General features: G+C 34.3%; 1 protein-coding gene across 1 annotated transcript; it reads left to right on the top strand.

Moving 5' to 3' along the window:
• Positions 1–3,681: 3,681 nt before the first annotated feature.
• Positions 3,682–8,129, top strand: LOC130469327 (ribonucleoside-diphosphate reductase large subunit-like). The gene is made up of 2 exons (XM_056838490.1): positions 3,682–4,096; positions 7,891–8,129. The coding sequence occupies exons 1-2, from the start codon at positions 3,874–3,876 to the stop codon at positions 7,896–7,898; spliced, it is 231 nt and encodes a 76-aa protein (XP_056694468.1). The 5' UTR covers positions 3,682–3,873; the 3' UTR covers positions 7,899–8,129.
• Positions 8,130–17,597: the final 9,468 nt, after the last annotated feature.

Genomic DNA, 17,597 nt, shown 5'->3' with positions numbered 1-17,597 from the left:
ATGTGTGCAAATCCATTTCTACGATAATAGTAAGAACTTTTTTTTTGCGAAATGCATTTAATCTGTTGACATAACTTATTTTATAATATAGAAAATATGTTAAATTAAATAAAGCTTGTAAAAAAAGTAAAACAAGTCATTGTTAAGAAAATACATTAGAAATACTTCTTCGTATAATGAAGTAAAAACCTGTATGCATAAAAAATAAAAACCTCTGTAGTAAGATGTTAAATTGCTGTAAAAAAAAAGGATGTTAAATTGAGGAATTGAACTATGGAAGACACTTTAAAAATAAAGAAAAGAAAAAACATGGATAATAAATGACTGGGCATAGCCAGCTGTAGCAAGAAGTAATAAAAATGGAAAAGGTAGAAAAGAGACCCAAAGAAGAATCGAACGTGAGCCGCATAATGGCTTTCATGCTCCAAAAACCAACTCAGCCAACTTGATTTTGTGAATATTATAGACATCATTTAATTTATAATTTAAATCATAGGGGGGGCCTTGGCCACCCTTGGCTAGAGCTGACAAAAATTGACCCAACCCACCAACCCAACCCGAACCCAACCCAATAATAAAGGGTTGGGTCAAGATTTTCAACCCGTTTAATTAAATGGGTCAACCCAACCCAACCCGTTTAATTAAATGGGTTGGGTCAGGTTGAAATTTTCAACCCGAAAACAACCCGTCTAACCCGTTTAAGTGCAAGCAAGTATGTAATATATATATGTATAATGTGATTTGAAAGATTTTATTTCTCATTTTCCCTTCAACATTGAATAATTATTTGACGTTTTGATTCATGTCAAATACATATTGAAAAATTACTTTTTGCAATGAGATATGCCATAACAAAATCACCTCGCAATTCTATAGTCAAATCAATTTACAATTAAAAGTGGGAAAAAAAAATTAAACGGGTCAACTTCAGGTCAACCCGTTTATAGTTGGGTTGGGTTGGGTTGAAAATCTCAACCCGTTTAATTAAACAGGTCGGGTTGGGTTGGGAAAATCTCAACCCGTTTATAAATGGGTCGACCTGATTTCGACCCAACCCAACCCATTGCCAGCTCTACCCTTGGCCACCCCCTAGTTCCGCCCCTGCCTAGCTGTATAGTGTATACTCTTCCATTAGAAAGCAAATCTCTTTTCTAAAATTTCTGTTTCACCTAGAAATGACGTTCGTGCTCTTCAACAATTGTTTAGTTACCTTAGGAATGATCTTGACTCAAGTTATACAAGCCATGATCACCCTAAGTTATAAGTACATTGCAAACAAGGGGTTCGAGTTAAGATATATGATTGCCTACGGTATGATTATCGCAGCAATAATCCTAGTACCATCAGCCTTCATTCTTGAAAGGTAAAGAAAACATTTCGACCACTTTTCTTTTTTCAATTATTTACTATGAGTAAATCCCTACATAAGGACTTAAGGAGTATGTTATTTAATTCAAATTTAAATTTATCAACATGTGTTTTTCATTTTTCAAGGAGGAAGGATCCCAATCACAGCCGGTCTAAACTCACGTGGAAGGTGATTGGATTAGGCTTCCTCTGCGGTCTTTTTGGGTATGTTTAATTAAATTAAATACTCCGTATTAAAAAAAAAAATCTCCATTATTTTGTAACTATTGTAGGAAATGATACTGTAAAATCCGAAAATGTTAATAAAATGTGGGCCGAATATTTGATGTAAATAAAGCTGTGACGTGTTACGAAACACTGTCTTAGAAGCAAAATTCGCCCCGACTATGGTGCAATCGGAAAAGGCGTTGCCCCCCAAGATTTGACACAGCGTTTCTCCAAAATGTGCACTCAACTAAGGAGAAACATGGAACTCACAATAATGCTCAGAATAGGAGAAGAGAGAGTTTGATTTTCTGTGTGTCTTGAAAACTGACCCCCAAACTGATTATAAAGCCACAAAGATTTTGTAACCGAAAATCAGCATTTAATTGGGTAATTAAAAGACCTGTAACCGCCGATCAGAATTGATAATGCAATAAAACTTCTGTTAACTGAAAATCAGTAATTGATTTGAGTAATTAAAACGGAAGCGGAAATCAAGGGACGTAATAATAATGGACCGTCAGTTACGACTTGGTCCAAAAAGGAGGCCCCCACCACACACGTGCCACGAACACGAACACGAACCGGCCGGACAGGCGGCGGCGCACGTGGGGATTCCCCCTTCTAGCTCATACCACTTGGGGAAGTACTTCAAAGTATAAACATTACTTCCCTATATTTAAACAAAGGGAAAAGCTTGTTTTCTTTCCGTGTGAGACAAAGCTCTTTTCTTTAAATACTACACTTGAAAAGCCTCCTTTTCATTTCCACCAATGTGGGACATTTTCACAATATGGTAAAACTCTTTCTTTGCATTATTTCCAACAACTATAATTGATATTTTGATATTTTTCGTAAATATTTCATACATATAAACAGAAACTAATAGTAATATCCTAACGTCCTAATAAAAGTATGTTATTGTAAATTTTTGTAGTGGATCGTTGAATTATAACACGTATGTCATGAGCCTTAGTATGGTGTCGACTGCCACCACAACTGCTATATCTAACATGTCTCTCGCCATTACATTTGTAATGGCCGTTATATTCAGGTACAAATTACTACATTTTTTTCAAATTGTTAAATTACTACATTTTTTAAAATTGTTAAGTTACTATATTTGTGAAAGTTGTTAATGACTACATTTGTGAAAATTGTTAAATTACAACATTTGTGAAATTGTGAAAATACTATATTTGTAAACATTGTTAATTAAGGGGAAACGCGGGAAACTAACTTTGGTAATCACAACTCAAAATGCTCTACGACAGTACTCTGGCCCTGCGTCTGGATCCTCTGGAGTTGGCTAAAACTCTACAAAATAGAGTTGAGAAGATCTTGACCTTCTATTATATTTAATGGTTGAGATTTGCCCCACTAACTCAAAAATTTTTAAAAAAATGAAATAAAATCATTCTTCCTCCCTGATTCACGCCTTATTTCACCATACATTTTTCCACCGATTTTCATTCTTCCTCCCTGACTCCACAAAACTCCAAACATTTTTCCACCGATTTTCATTTAGAATCAGTCACCTCGTCGGAAACCCATATTGTTCAAGCATGTTCCGGTAAGCTACCTTCAGAATTCAAAGAGTTGTCTACATGAATCCCAGGTTATGGAGTATTTAATTTCATCAATTATTTTCCCAATTTGTTTAATTTTTCGAAATTTTTTGTTGTTTTATCTTGATTATTTATGCAATTGATTGAGGGATTTTGTTATTGTTGGTGTTTTGAATGATCTATTTGAAGCTATTATCAGTTACTCTATGTTAAACATCTCAATTCCAATCAAAACAGTAAAAAGGAAAAAGAAAAAAAAGAATAAGAACTTACATGGGAAGAGTTCATAGTTACAAGAATCCATAGAAATGCAATACAGAAGAAGATAGAAGACTCTGCCATTCCCATCACCAAAATAGTTTAAGAGATCATATGGAACTCAATTAGAAAATAAAGCTTTTCAAAATATTTGTTTTTTTGTAGATTTAAGTGGGCTAGATTGAGTAATACGAAGGTGACCCATTTGCAATTGGTTGGTTGAATGAGATATTGTAGTATTTAAATGTATATGTGATGTTTTATCATACCTCGTATGCTACTCAAATTGCCTTATTAGCTACTGATATGTTCTTTTTGGCTAAATTACTTCCCTGAGTATGCTTCAAACTCTTTGGCTTACAAGAGTTACAACCACAGATTTCTTAATCTAGCCTATTAGCTCAATATGGGAGAGCATTGTGTGACAACGCACAAAGACGTAGGTTCAAATCCTGCATAGGCTACAGAAAAAAATATGTATGTAGTGAAGAGAGATGGGCGACAGGAGAATGTTCATGTCCATAAGATTACTGCAATGTTGAAGAAATTGAGTTATGGTCTGAGTCTTGATCACTGTGATCATGTTCTTGTCTCCCAGAAGGTTTGTGCTTGTGTTTATAAGGGTGTTAATACTAGTCAGCTTGATGAATTAGCCGATGAACCTGCTGCTACTATGACTGCCAATCACCCTGATGCAGGTACGTGAGGCATTATTTTTTCTGGGTTTGGTTTTGTTTCTGTTGCTGCTATGACTGCTAAGACTTGGTATTCCATGAGCATCTGTTTAATCATAAAAGAAACTGAAACTTTGGACATGTATGTATGTATCTATGTATGTCAATATTTATAAAACTCCCAAACATAATTCTTAATCCTCTAGGGACAAAATTGACTTAGGAGACAATTGTTTCTTGAGGATCTGCCAACAAAAACTCCTTGCCACAGCTAACCCAATCCATCTAATGAGATGTATAACATCACATACCTGCATACACAGAAAAAAAAAACATATCTTCATGTCGTACCAAGGTCACACCCACACACCCAAATGACCGAGTTAATAAACATCATACCTTGCCAATTTACATTTGACATATCGCTGAAATTTGTTCGGGTGTGAAGCTCTTGAGTAAAATGTTGCACGTTCATAACCTACACGAAGCAATTGAACTCTAAACTCTTAAAACATGGAACGAATAAGAGTTGACCTCACATTTGGCAAAAACAATGTAGCTAGTAACAAAAGACAATTTCCCAATAGAAAATTTCCAAATTCCATCAAACCTAGTAACAAAAGGCATACTATTCCATAGGTAACTAACACCAAGCTTCTGAGTTGGTGCATTGTTAAAAACACCCAAACCAGGCAACCAAAAATAATTGTAAGGAAACATTTCCTTGAATCCTTGATATTCCAAGTAAATGAAATTAGCACTGATGGTGTCTTTTTACAGCAAGCAAACTATAGTGATGAGATCAGCAAGGCTGATAAAGCTTAAGTTAAGAACATAGTAGAAACTATAATAGGATCAGCAAGACAGACATAGAAACATCTAGGATAGAAACAGAAAATAGCACCAGAACAACAAAAACAGAAGAACATCCTATCCACGAATGTACAACAAATACCATGTCGAAAATTATACCTGACTTGGAAATGGAATTCCTGGCCACGAATCAAAATAAGACAGATCTTGACTTCTATTATGCTCCCCCTGAAACAAAGTTCAATAATTAAAGTAAACAATTAAAATATTTTGTGATACATTGTTCTATTTAGGTTTTTAATTCTTACCAAGAGTAGTTGTGTAAAACTATTGTTAGGGACTTGCAGATTTTGATAGTTATTCCCAAGTGCTACAATATGTTGTGGTACAATTCTTCGATCTTCTCCTTGCTAAGTAGCATCGTTTAAGGAATAAAAAGCACCAAGTTATAGTTAGAATTTAAAAAAAAAAAAAAAATCATGGTGTGATTATAGCACTTTTTATATACCTGTGGCGGTGTATTGTCTGTATTAGAGTGATTTGACATCTTCTTCTTTCTACTTTTTCTCTGATCTGTTGATCCTTGACTATCTTTATCATGAAATTTTTCTGTCCAACTTTTCCTTCGCTTTCCTCCTTTTCTCCCCTCTTTTGGCTTCAAAGTAACATTGTTAGGAACATTTGTTGGTGTTGATCCTTGTTGTTCTCTTGCAGTCCCCTCAGACAATAAAGGAGTTTCACCCCTTTCTCTTTTAAGGCTCAACACCAACTTGTCAACCTCAACACTCAAATTATTCAACCCTTTCTCTAGCAGTGACGACGATTCTATAAAATTAGATGCACCAGAAGCTACTTTCACAAATTTTTGACATAAAGCTTTGTATCTACGAGTAGCATCCAACCGAGGGTCCTCAAGAATAGTTCTCCCTGAGGTATCTTGCACGGTTTCAGCCTTTGCTTCTCTAGTCCAACGCTTCAAAATATATTTCCTAGGAATCAGTTTAATGTTCATGGTATCAAGAACCTTCAAAGCATGAGCACATAATAACCCCAATCTTTCAAACATCTTGCAACTACATGAAACTGTTTCGATCAAAGGATCACCGAACACTTGGTACTCTTTATTAATAGAGCTATCATTCTCAGGGTCTGAAATTACAACTCTATACTCATTTGTAAGTTGACCTTCAACAGGCGGCTTAATAATAGCTGTTGTTGACCATTCATACTCGTCTTGAAATGCTTCGAATATATTAGAAGTATATATTTGGCCAACTTGCCTAAGTAAAGGTGTTCTTCTCATCTTAATTCTTGGCAGTTTCTCCTTAGAATCAAACTCATTGTTTATCTCATTTTGACGCTTTAGACCCAAGACTCTCTCAAATTGTTTAAAAAATCGCATTATATCCATAGTGCATTTTAGATAATCTTTTAAATCTTTATTGAAACTTTCACTTAATTGAGTGCTACGCATCCCCAACGAAAACACATTTGTCATGTAACACTCTGCCCATTTTTCTTTTACTGCATATATACTATCTAACCATGTACCTTTTGAGACTTTTCCACGCATGCACTGAATGCTTCTTCAAACTCCGCCTCTTCTTTATACTCATACATACAAGCTTTGAATGCTTGAAGAAATTCTAGGCCATCACATAGCAAGTGTTTGGTTGCATTTTCAGTTATGTGCCAAGTACATAGTCCATGCCACACATTTGGCATCACCTCTGCAATAGCCTTACCCATAGCAATATCTTGGTTAGTGAAAATAGTCTTTGGCTCCTTGTTACAGTGCGTTGCTAGAAACGTTTCAAACAACCATTTAAAAGATTCTATTGTTTCATCATATAAAAGAGCCGCACCAAAAACCGTTGTCTCCCTAAAATGGTTAAACCCAACAAATACGCCAAGTGGTCTATGTTCTTTATTAGTACCAAATGTAGTGTCAAATGCAACAACATCACCAAATAAAGCATAATCAATAAGCATCTTAGCATCAGCCCAGAATATGTTAGTTATTTGTTCTTCACAATCCAATTGAATGGAATATTGGAATGAAGGGTTCTCTATTGTTTGCAAGTGGAAGTACTTTAACAAACTACCTGCTTCCCCATACATCAAATCTCTTTGGCGCTTACTTCGTAAATAGTTTTTATGATCCCGATGAGTGTAACCAAGATTGATAGATCCACCCACATGTGCACCAATGAACTCATGGGCTGCTCTAGGTCGGATTCCAGAATCATCAGCAAGTTCAATTTCAATGGCTTGTACTTCAGATATTTTTCTTTGTGAAGACAATAGGTAGCTAGTATCTGGTGAATGGAGTATATGATTGTGTTCGGATACAAAATCATGTACTTGGTACTTCCCTGTGGCCTTAATTAAACAAATCCCCATACGAACCTTGCAACCTACTCTTTTTTCAGCTCGAGAATTGATAGTTAAATGGTCTCTCTTATCAGGTGGACGGAAACCCTCTTTTGAACAGACATATCTTCTAGAAGTTACTTGTCCATCCTTAGTCTTGTTCTCATAATGCTTGCGAACATTAAAACCCAACTTCCCGTCATACTGCAACCAAAAATTCCAAGCATCCTCCACTGAATTCCATGCCGATTTGTGGACTATATTTTTCGAGTTCCTGGATATCCATCACTCTTTGACAAATAAAAAATATTGGTATTAATCATCAAATGATAATATGTGTTAAATTGCTACTATATAAACCGAATAATTTGTTAATACGCAAGATAATGACATTATAAGTGTAATCAACACAATATTCATAAAAAAATCATTGAAAATACACCACTCCCTAAACGAATGCAGCATATAAAATGTTTCAATTCTAAATATATTAGTTTCCCTTACTTACAATGGCTGCTCGAAGTTACGACTTCAATGTTCATCGGTATTTGCAGGCAATTGTGTCGATTGTGTATACAGAGTAATTGTCTAGTTCAAGGACACTGATTGTTTCGAAATTTTTTTTTTTTTAGAAAAATAAAAACTTGTGGCTGCAAAGAATTAGGTGCAAGTATCCATGATTCTTCCCGTGAAAAACAAAGAATTGGTGGGAAAAATTGATAATGATGAAGATTTTGGTGGGAAATACCAATAAGGAAAAACTTCCCCTATAATTTAGGAGCAGTCACGCTTGATAAAATCTGATTTATTCTGTAAATCTTTTTTTATTTCTTTTTCTTTTTTTTTTCAATTTTTGAGTTAGTGGGGCAAATCTCAGCCATTAAATATAATAGAAGGCCAAGATCTTCTCAACTCTATTTTATAGAGTTTTAGCCCAACTCCAGAGGATCCAGACGCTCTGGCCCTCTCTGACTCTCTTTAATAATTATTCCAAAACAGATTCAGTTTATGGGAATTATTATGTAATTTATGTGGCTATTATGTGGTAATTTATTTATAATTTGCTACGACTCGTAGTAATTAACTTAATTAGTAATTTGATTTAAGTTCTTTAGACGAGCATGTAGATCACTTAATTAAATCCAATTCGATTGTTGCAATTGTTGTATAGGCTAGAGAGCCTACAAATTCAAACCCGGGCAACCAAATACAAGATCGTAGGAACTTTGGTTGCCATATCCGGAGCCATGATCCTGAGCTTTTGCAAAGGTCATGTAGTCCAGATATGGCCGACTAAGTTTCTATTTCGTGATTCTAATGAGAGTACTGATGGTCCCGGGCTCACAAGCTCTTCCGACTCGCACCCGATTCTAGGCGTCATTTTGGCCCTAGTCAGTTGCGTTTCAAAATCTGTATCCACTATAATCCAAGTATGATATTCACCTACCTAAATATATATTTTCTCCATTTTTTTTTACTTGATCGAACAATTAATTGATAACGTGACTTTAGGGCCGTCTTAAACTTTTCGGAGGCCCTGTTCTAATCTTGTCCAAATCTAAAAAATGGGGCCCTAATTTTTAGTCCTTTGAACAATAATTTCCAAAATAAAAACCACAGCCTTATTAGCTTCTCCTAATCTTTAGCTTCAAAACAAAAGAAGAAAAAAAAGTCAGTAATGAATTAAAGTTTGTAATTAACAGTACCATCCAAAAATTGAAATTAACCAAAAATAATCAATTGTAAAATAACGAAATTAAGAACGATTGAACGAATTAAAATAACGAATCAAGAAAGAAAATAACGAAATTTGAACGAAAATAAATGGAAAATAACGAAATTTTGAACGAAAATAACGAATCAAGAACGAAAATAACGAATTAAGAACGAAAATACTGAAATTTTGAACGAAAATAACGAATTAAGAAAGAAAAAACCGAAATTTTTAACGAAAATAAATGGAAATTAACGAAATTAAGAACGAAATTCTGAACGAAAATACCGAAATATTTAAAGAAAATAAATCGAAATTAAGAACGAAATTCTGAACGGAAATAAATCGAAAATAACGAATTAAAATAAGGAATTGTTAAATTTTCGCAAATTTAATTGAAAAATAAATAAATCGAAAATTCAATTGTAAAATAAAGAAATCGGAAATTCCATGGTAAAATAACGAAATTAAGAAGAAAATACCTTTGCCTCTGTGAATCTTGTTCATCATCTTCAAGACTTCAACAAATCCCTCAATCCCCAAATCCCAATCTGATAATTATTTTCTTGGAATGAAAATATGAAATTGATGATTTGTTTGAAAAATCTAGCCGTTTGTTGCGAAAAAATCGGTTCCATTGATAGTAAAATCTTTGTTTTTTCGGTCAAATTGATAATCTGATGTGAAATTTCAGTTGAAATTTGAAAATAATATTTTGGAATTGAGCATTTGGAATAGGAAAGAAAATTAAATTAGGGGAGATGAATCATGGTGATTGAATAGAGTTATGGAGATTGAATCTTGAGTAAGAAAAGTAGGAAAACTAAATTTGGGAAGTTGGTGAGGTGATTGATTTCCAATGCCGTGATTTCCGAATTCCTAGAACTTGAATTGAATTTCTGGAGTTTGAACGTCTGTTTCGCCGAGATTAACACGCATTTTCATTTTTTTTTTTAATAGGTGGTTGGGCTTTTCGAAATGGGCCCTTTATTTTTTGGTGGCCCTGTGCTGTTGACCAGGATGCACAGGGCCACCACCGGGCCTGCGTGACTTTAATTTCATTTTATGATGTTAAAAGGCAAAATTGTTAGAGGAATTTCCAGCCCTCCCATTTTGGGTGAGCAGTTGTATGTTGGAACTTGGAAGGTACATATACGTTTACATAATTTTTATTTTAGTTTGATTTTTTTAACCATTTTATTGTATTATTATTGTATTTTACCACCTTAAGTTTTTTGTGCCGCCAAATAAATAACATTGTCACTCTACCATTAACAAATTGACACATTTTTGTGACGGATAACGTTATTTGATGGCAAAAAATAATATGTATTTTAATATTTTTTAAAGTACAATAAAAATTAAGTAAGGTGGTAAAAATAAATTGTGTTTTTTTTAAAGGTGGTAAAAAGTTAAAAAACTTATCCTTATTTTTGTGTGAGTACGATTTTTTGTTTTTGTATTTATTATGGAGTACTAATGCTACGTACTTGTGGCTGATTTATCTAAAATGCATTTTGTTGCAGCATTTTGGGGGCTGTAATTATAATATGTGGCGTATACCTCGTAGTATGGGGCAAAAAGGATGATGATGATTCGGTAGATGAGGCTGAACAAACAGAACAAGTTTAGACGTAATAAACTAGACTTTACTTATAAATTGTAGATGTATTTTTGTGATAAAAACACAATCTAATTGTACTTAGTTGTTTAGTTTTCTAGCAAATGATGATAAGGGAAATACAAACTTTTATTAAAAAGTACTCTTGTAATTTTGGTATTTACGTAAAATGTTTATATTACCTTTATTTATATTGGATGCTTAAAGAAGATTGCCATAATAGTTAGGATTGTTCTAGATTAATCTGTATTTAAGATTAAATTGAGAAGACGGCCAATAGTTAGAGTTATTCTTCTTAATTTTTCTTTTCATAAAAGCAAGTGTCAAATTAGGAATTCCTTATTAGCTTTCTATTAATTGTGGAAGGATTAGTAAACACAAAGTTATTATAAAATATTTACTTTATAAATTTAAATTTGATGTTAGAAACTCCCTTGTTTTTTATTTGTATGACGTTAAACATTGATTTATGAAATGTTGAACACATAGAAGGTAAATTATCAGTCACATACATTTAGGAAAATTATAGTTCTTTCAAATAACACACATGCACGCATTAGGAGTGTTCGAATCGGTGTATCGTATACAGGCAATCAGTTTTAATCGACTAATACATAGTATATCATTGGTTCAATTTTACAGATTTGTTACAAATTTTAATTAGTTTTGAATTGGGTACACATTGACATTATTACTTACAAAGTTTAATTTTAATTTGCCAAAAAAAAAAAATTAATTTGATCAGACTTCGATTTTATGTGACAAACCCAATTATATCTGCCCACCTATGCTTGGTAGTTGGACTAGTTGGTACACAATCGGACAATCCGTATGCTATGATACCGACCAATGGCCCATCACTTAGTAACTAACCCACTAATGTAAGGTGAAGTAAACATGGTTGTTCCAAATAAGGACTGGCCAAAAATATTCGACCCGGTACAAAAAACGGATAACCAATCCGGTTTTTAACATTAAGGTATTTACTACGGAGTAGTATTTAGGATCGGGTACCCTGATTTATTCCCTATCGCATTCGGAACAAAATTTAAAATTTCCGGATATCCTGAATTTTTTTTTTTTTTGAATTAAAATTAATTCATTAATAAAAAGTCATACGACATCTACAAAAGAAATCAGAATCTATCAAATACATAATAAATCGAATCAAATAAAACTCGTTTTCTGCAAAACTACGATCATCGCGCATCGAACATCTTGTATACCCTCTATCACATCGTTGTTTGATACAACCTTCAACGAGGGGGTCTTTTGATCTGTTGTAATTTTGATATTGAATTAAATCAGATTCAATTGATTGTAGATGTAGAACTGACATCTGCTGCGACAACGCACAAATCTTCATCACTGAATCAATTTCTCCTGCGAAATTAAATAATATTCTCCCTCATACACCAGAAATTTAGGATCCTCTAACCTAAGAAAATTCTCCCTAAAAGGAGAAGAAAAACCCTGTCTTTCGAGGGAGAACAATTCCTCGCATAAGGAGGAAGTATTATTAAAACCCTAAAAATCAAACAAAATTAGGAAAAGAACAACAAAATAAAAAGATCGGGGCTTTCCACCGATAAAATCGATGGAAGCCCCTTAGAAATTCACTAATGGAGGCTAGGGTTTGAGAGAGGGAGAAGAGGGAGAGAGAGAACAGCTTCCGGATATCCTGAATATCCGATTTCTCAAATGTTAAAAAAAAAAATTAAAAATATAATCTTGTGTCTTAAATAATACGGAGTATACTCCCTTTTAAAATTTTCAAATATCCAAATATCCAGGCCAAAAACGGATTATCAGATCCTATGTTTTAGGTTCGGATATTTCAGATCGGTTGTCCGGATTCTTTGGGATCAATTTTGAATCAAAACTTTCCGTTTCAAAATATCCGGTTTGGACAGCCCTATCTAGTCTCAATATTGTTGGTACTTATTAGTGTAGGGCAAACGAGCCAAGCCCATATGAGTTTAACTTGTTTGAGCTAAGCTTGATAAGGATTTCACTGTTCGACCTTGTTTCAAGCTTTTTAACGGAGCTTCGTAATTATTGTTCAAGCTTTATTCGCTAAGTTGTATTAGGATGTCTCGAGCTTGAACCTGAGTTGTTAGAGAACGTATATGCTCACCTATAGCCCTAGTTACATAAAGTATATACCCTATGGAGTACAAGACATAGTATAGACTTATAAATTTTAAGCTTGTACCATGATACACATTTATGAGTTTTTAGCTTCGACCATGGTATTGACTTATGCAGTTTAAGCTTGTACCATGGAAGGAGCTAAAAATTCATAAGCATGTACCATGGTACAAGCTAAATATTCATAAATCTATATTATTTAAGGTTTTGATTTAATGTAATCGGGAAAAAAAAAATAGACTTATGAATTTTTAGCTCCTTCCATGGTACGAGCTTATGAATTTTAAGCTCCTTCCATGGTACAAGCTTAAATTGCATAAGTCAATATCATGGTCAAAGCTAAAAACTCATAAGTCTGTACCATGGTACAAACTTAATATTCATAAGGCTGTACCATGGTACAACCGTACAAGCTAAAAATGCATAAGTTTCTAAAAAAATTCCGGACAAAATAAAAGAACTCTTGTGAAGACTCGGCCATTTTGTCGCCGATGACGTGATGGTGGTGGCCGAAGATAGTGGCCGGCGATGGTGGGAGAGAATTGGAAAGTGAGGGTACTAATGAAAAATAAGGGAAAATAGTGATACGATTTTGAGTAATATGGGGCGGCTTTTAACGCTCCACTAATTTTAATTAACCTGTACTTAATAATCAAGAACGTAGAAAGACAAACATCTGGCTAGGGCGTTTAAACCCTTGATTAGTAACAACAGAAAAATAAACCCATACAATTGTCCAATTGATGATTACTGCAATTAAACATAAAATACACAATCACAAACTTGAAGGGAAAAAAAAAAAAAAAACTGAAGAAGAAAGAGGTAAATCATTTGACAATATTCCGTAATTACTTTCACAAAGCATTCATGGTTACTTGCAACGGGGAAGTGGGCCACCGCAAAGGCTTGTTCTTTTTTTGGATTGTTTGGTATCGGACCACAAAGTTGATTATAACTCACATCAATATTATATGGAGATAATCTGCCGAAATTCTCAGGGAGAGATCCATATATTATATTGTGGCTTATGTTCAAAGTTGATAAGCTTTTCCCAAACTTAACATTTGTGAAGTCAAACTTTAAAAGATTGTGTGCAAGTTGTAGATCCGTAGTGTTGCCCTCAAACAAAAATGTGGCATCCCCTAATAGTTTATTTTGACTAAGATAAATGTTAGATATAAAACCCCTCCCCAATGACTTTGGTATCGGACCTGTTAATTGGTTTCCGGTAAGCCCGACTGTTGTAAGAGAGGGATTGTTGGTCCAAGAACGGTGGTATTGAGCCATGGATATCTCGAGCTCCAATGATTTGAAGTTCGTAGACATGACCTTTAACATCTATGCCAACTCCTCTCCATTCCGATTTCCGAACAAGGAGTTTTAGGGTTCAACGACGAAAGTGAAAGAGGATTGCCAAAATATTTTTTGATACGGATCGGAGGAGCACATTTTTGTCTTGAGGATGGCAAGTGAGTTGAGACTTGAGAGTGAGAAAGGTCTACGAACAATGGGATCGGAGGAGCAAAAGGAGTGAGGCTATAAGGTGGTTTGGAGTCATTTTATTAGCAACTCACGTACTATATACACTAGTACGATTTCAATTTTCAAGTGATGCAAATAACAAGAACAAGGTGATCTCGTTATATAGAAGAAATGCTTGGTGTACACTTGTACATCTTCACTTGCAATTAAATCAAGAAGAAAAGTCATGTCCTCGTCATCTATTTACGTCATCTTCACTTGTATTTCTCATAATTTCAAATTGCAGGATCCGACTACTTGTATTATATCCGTTTCAAAATGATATTTACATTTTTCATTTTAGTATGTTTTATAATATTTTTTACACTTTATTTTAGAATAGCTATATTTAAATTTGGGGCATTTGGTAAAATAAGTTTCCTACTAGGGGCATTTGGTGAAATAAGTTTCAGAATAGGGGCATTTGGGTGAATTGGAAACTTGGCTAACGGCGGACTAACGGCCCGTTATTAGTAAGGATATGTTGGGTATTTGTACGAATTGTGAGGGGTATTTTATGAATTATTGAAACTTGATGGGCGTTTGGTGAATTATGGCAAAACTCGAGGGCATTTCATGAAATTTCCGTATTTTTTACACTTTATTTTATTCTATTTTCGGCATGAAAATTTACTATCTTACCCTTCTTACCCTATAATATTTACAATTTTCAACTCAATTTTCTCATTTTATTCATTTTTATCTTACACCCCCCACCCACCTTTTTACCTATTTATCTTACTTTATCCATATTTTATTATATTCAACCAACTTGGTAGTACACAATTTAATTGTTGGGGTTCCACACTTCGAAGTGGTCCCTTTTTTGTCCTCTACTTTTTTGGGTAAAAGAGCCGCTATGACGATCTATATATTTGTATACTTCATCCGTTTAGAAATAGTTGTACCACTTTGATATTCACGTTTGTCAACGCACAACTTTTAGCGATTAATATCTTTAAAGAAACGAAGTATATATTACCTAGCCCACACTCGCCCGATCCTAATTATATAACCTTAAAGATAGAGCAAAGAAGAAAATCATAGTTACCCATAAAGCTTTGATCTATTACCATATAAAAAGGATATTATATAATATTTCTAATTTGGTATTTGGTAATAATTAACACATACAACTATGTGTATAAGTGTATTATTATGTTGAGTAAATAATTACTATAAAACTAAAGATGATGTGAGAACTCAAATAAATTATTAACATTAGAAAAACATGGTGTTATACAACAACAAAAATTTCCCTAGTGCCCCATTTATCTTATTAGCAATTGTTGTTCATGTGCTTGTTTTAAACCAAAATTGTGTTAATGGTGATACTGGTATACCAACATTCACAGTTCATATAGTAAACGAATTGCCCAACAATGAGTCTCTTACCATCCATTGTTACTCAAAGGATGATGATCTTGGGTGGCATAACTTCGGCGTCGGCGGCGAATTTCATTGGAGTTTCCGACTTAATATTTTCCGTCGTACGCTATTCGCTTGCGACGTTCAGTGGATTCAAGGTCGGGTTCATTTTAATGCGTTCTATGTTAAAGAAAAATTCGAGAAGAAATGTGGCTTCAAAGATTGTAGTTGGCGTGCTCGAGGTGATGGAATTTATTTTTATAATGTGCGTGCTAAATCTTTTGATCTAATTTTCAAGTGGACGAATTAGTCGTCTAGTTATATGAATATGTGTAAGGATGGTATTATTATTAATTTTGTTATTATTAATAATAAAGTTTTCTTCTATATAAATCTTGTTATTGTTAATGTATGTTAGTCATATGACTTCTACGACAAATATAGTGTTGTACCCCTATATTTGTTTGATTTCTATGTTATACGGTTGTGCCCATGCATTTTCAATTTTCCACATTGTACCCTTGTACTTGTAATATATAACGACTTTATCCTTGTTGTTAATCTAACGTTTAAAATTTTCGTTAATTTTTAAACAGACTTATATTATAATCAACCTTATGTTTGTTGTTAACCAACGTTAAAGTAGAATTTTTTTGATTTTTTTCTAAAATATAACGGAAATGGTTAACATTGAGTTGGCGGCAAGGATAAAAACGATTAAGTTTTGCAAGTACGAGGGTACAATATGTTGGAAATTCTCATTGGGAAACACAAAGGGAAAAAAGTGAGTGAAAATAAAAGAGTCCCACATGGAAAAAGCTCTTCATATTCTCCTTGTTTATTGAGTGTAACTCTTGTTTAAGAAAGCGTGAGAGTGGTATGGGTGGACACATCACACACGCGCGCGCGCGCCCGGCCGGGCTCGGGCCTTGGGCTCTTGGGAATGCGGTTCGCGGGCGTGGGGTGGGTTTTGTGGGTCAACCCTACTCTTTTTGGTAACTGGACCGTTTTGGTTAAGTCATTGTTACGGGAATCTGTATTGATTACGTAACCGTTGGATTAATTACCATTAATTACGTCCGTTACTACATTCAATGGTTCTGACCGTTTTTGGCTGTTGCAATATTCATTCCCTCAGCCGTTTTTGTCTGTTGAGTTGCTCTCCTTCTGATTACTTAAATCAGAGTTTCAGTTTCCTTCAAACACAGAAAATCATTCACACAAATACGAAAACACATTCTTTCTCTCACACAAAATTGCTCTCGGTTTTGGGCATATGTTCTGACTCCATCCGGCTTTCTGAGTGCACACAACGTCGGAGTTGCGCTAATCCTGGAGGGCGACCGCATTTTGTTCTACTGCACCGGGAGGTAGCGCGGAATCGTCTTTTAGGACAGTGGGTGTCCACGATGCAACAATTGTTCTTCGTTCAGTTCATCGAATCAGATAAGTTTGTTCTAATTTTTGGTTTAGTCGCAACACAATATATAAAACTTAAAACGTTTGAGTACAATGTAGAAATCAATGAACTATAGAGGTATAACGTAGAAAAACCCATAATAATTTGAATTAAATAAAAGATTCCTTTATCAAACTACGTCATATAGTAGATTTTGCACGGCCACTGCACGTAGACAATGCTGAAACATGAAACCTTTTAAGAGAAATGGTCCAATAATTTGTAGGTAATTGTAAAATAGAGGGGGGTACTAAGAGGTACTTAGTGAATAAAAGTAGGAATAAAACCTGATCATAATCTGGTTAAAGGTGGTGTTACCTTAATGAAAAGTGAACGGTCTATTTATTTAAGATTATTCAATCATCATGAGTATAATGACAAAATCGAAGTGACCCAAATTTTTCTTCACACATTCCATCTGCATTAGCGTAGTTATCCCGCACAAAACATATATCTGATTATATCCGATTTGTAACTGACTGATAACCGATTTGACCACCCTACT

This window comes from Spinacia oleracea, chromosome 3 (genome assembly GCF_020520425.1).
Source record: "Spinacia oleracea cultivar Varoflay chromosome 3, BTI_SOV_V1, whole genome shotgun sequence".
In the NCBI taxonomy this organism is placed as follows: domain Eukaryota; kingdom Viridiplantae; phylum Streptophyta; class Magnoliopsida; order Caryophyllales; family Amaranthaceae; genus Spinacia; species Spinacia oleracea.
The sequence above is the reverse complement of the archived record's forward strand: the minus strand, read 5'-3'. Positions and strand labels throughout refer to the sequence as shown.

Excerpts from the sequence above, each read along its gene's own strand:
- LOC130469327 (XM_056838490.1), top strand. The coding sequence starts at position 3,874 with ATGTATGTAGTGAAGAGAGATGGGCGACAGGAGAATGTTCATGTCCAT.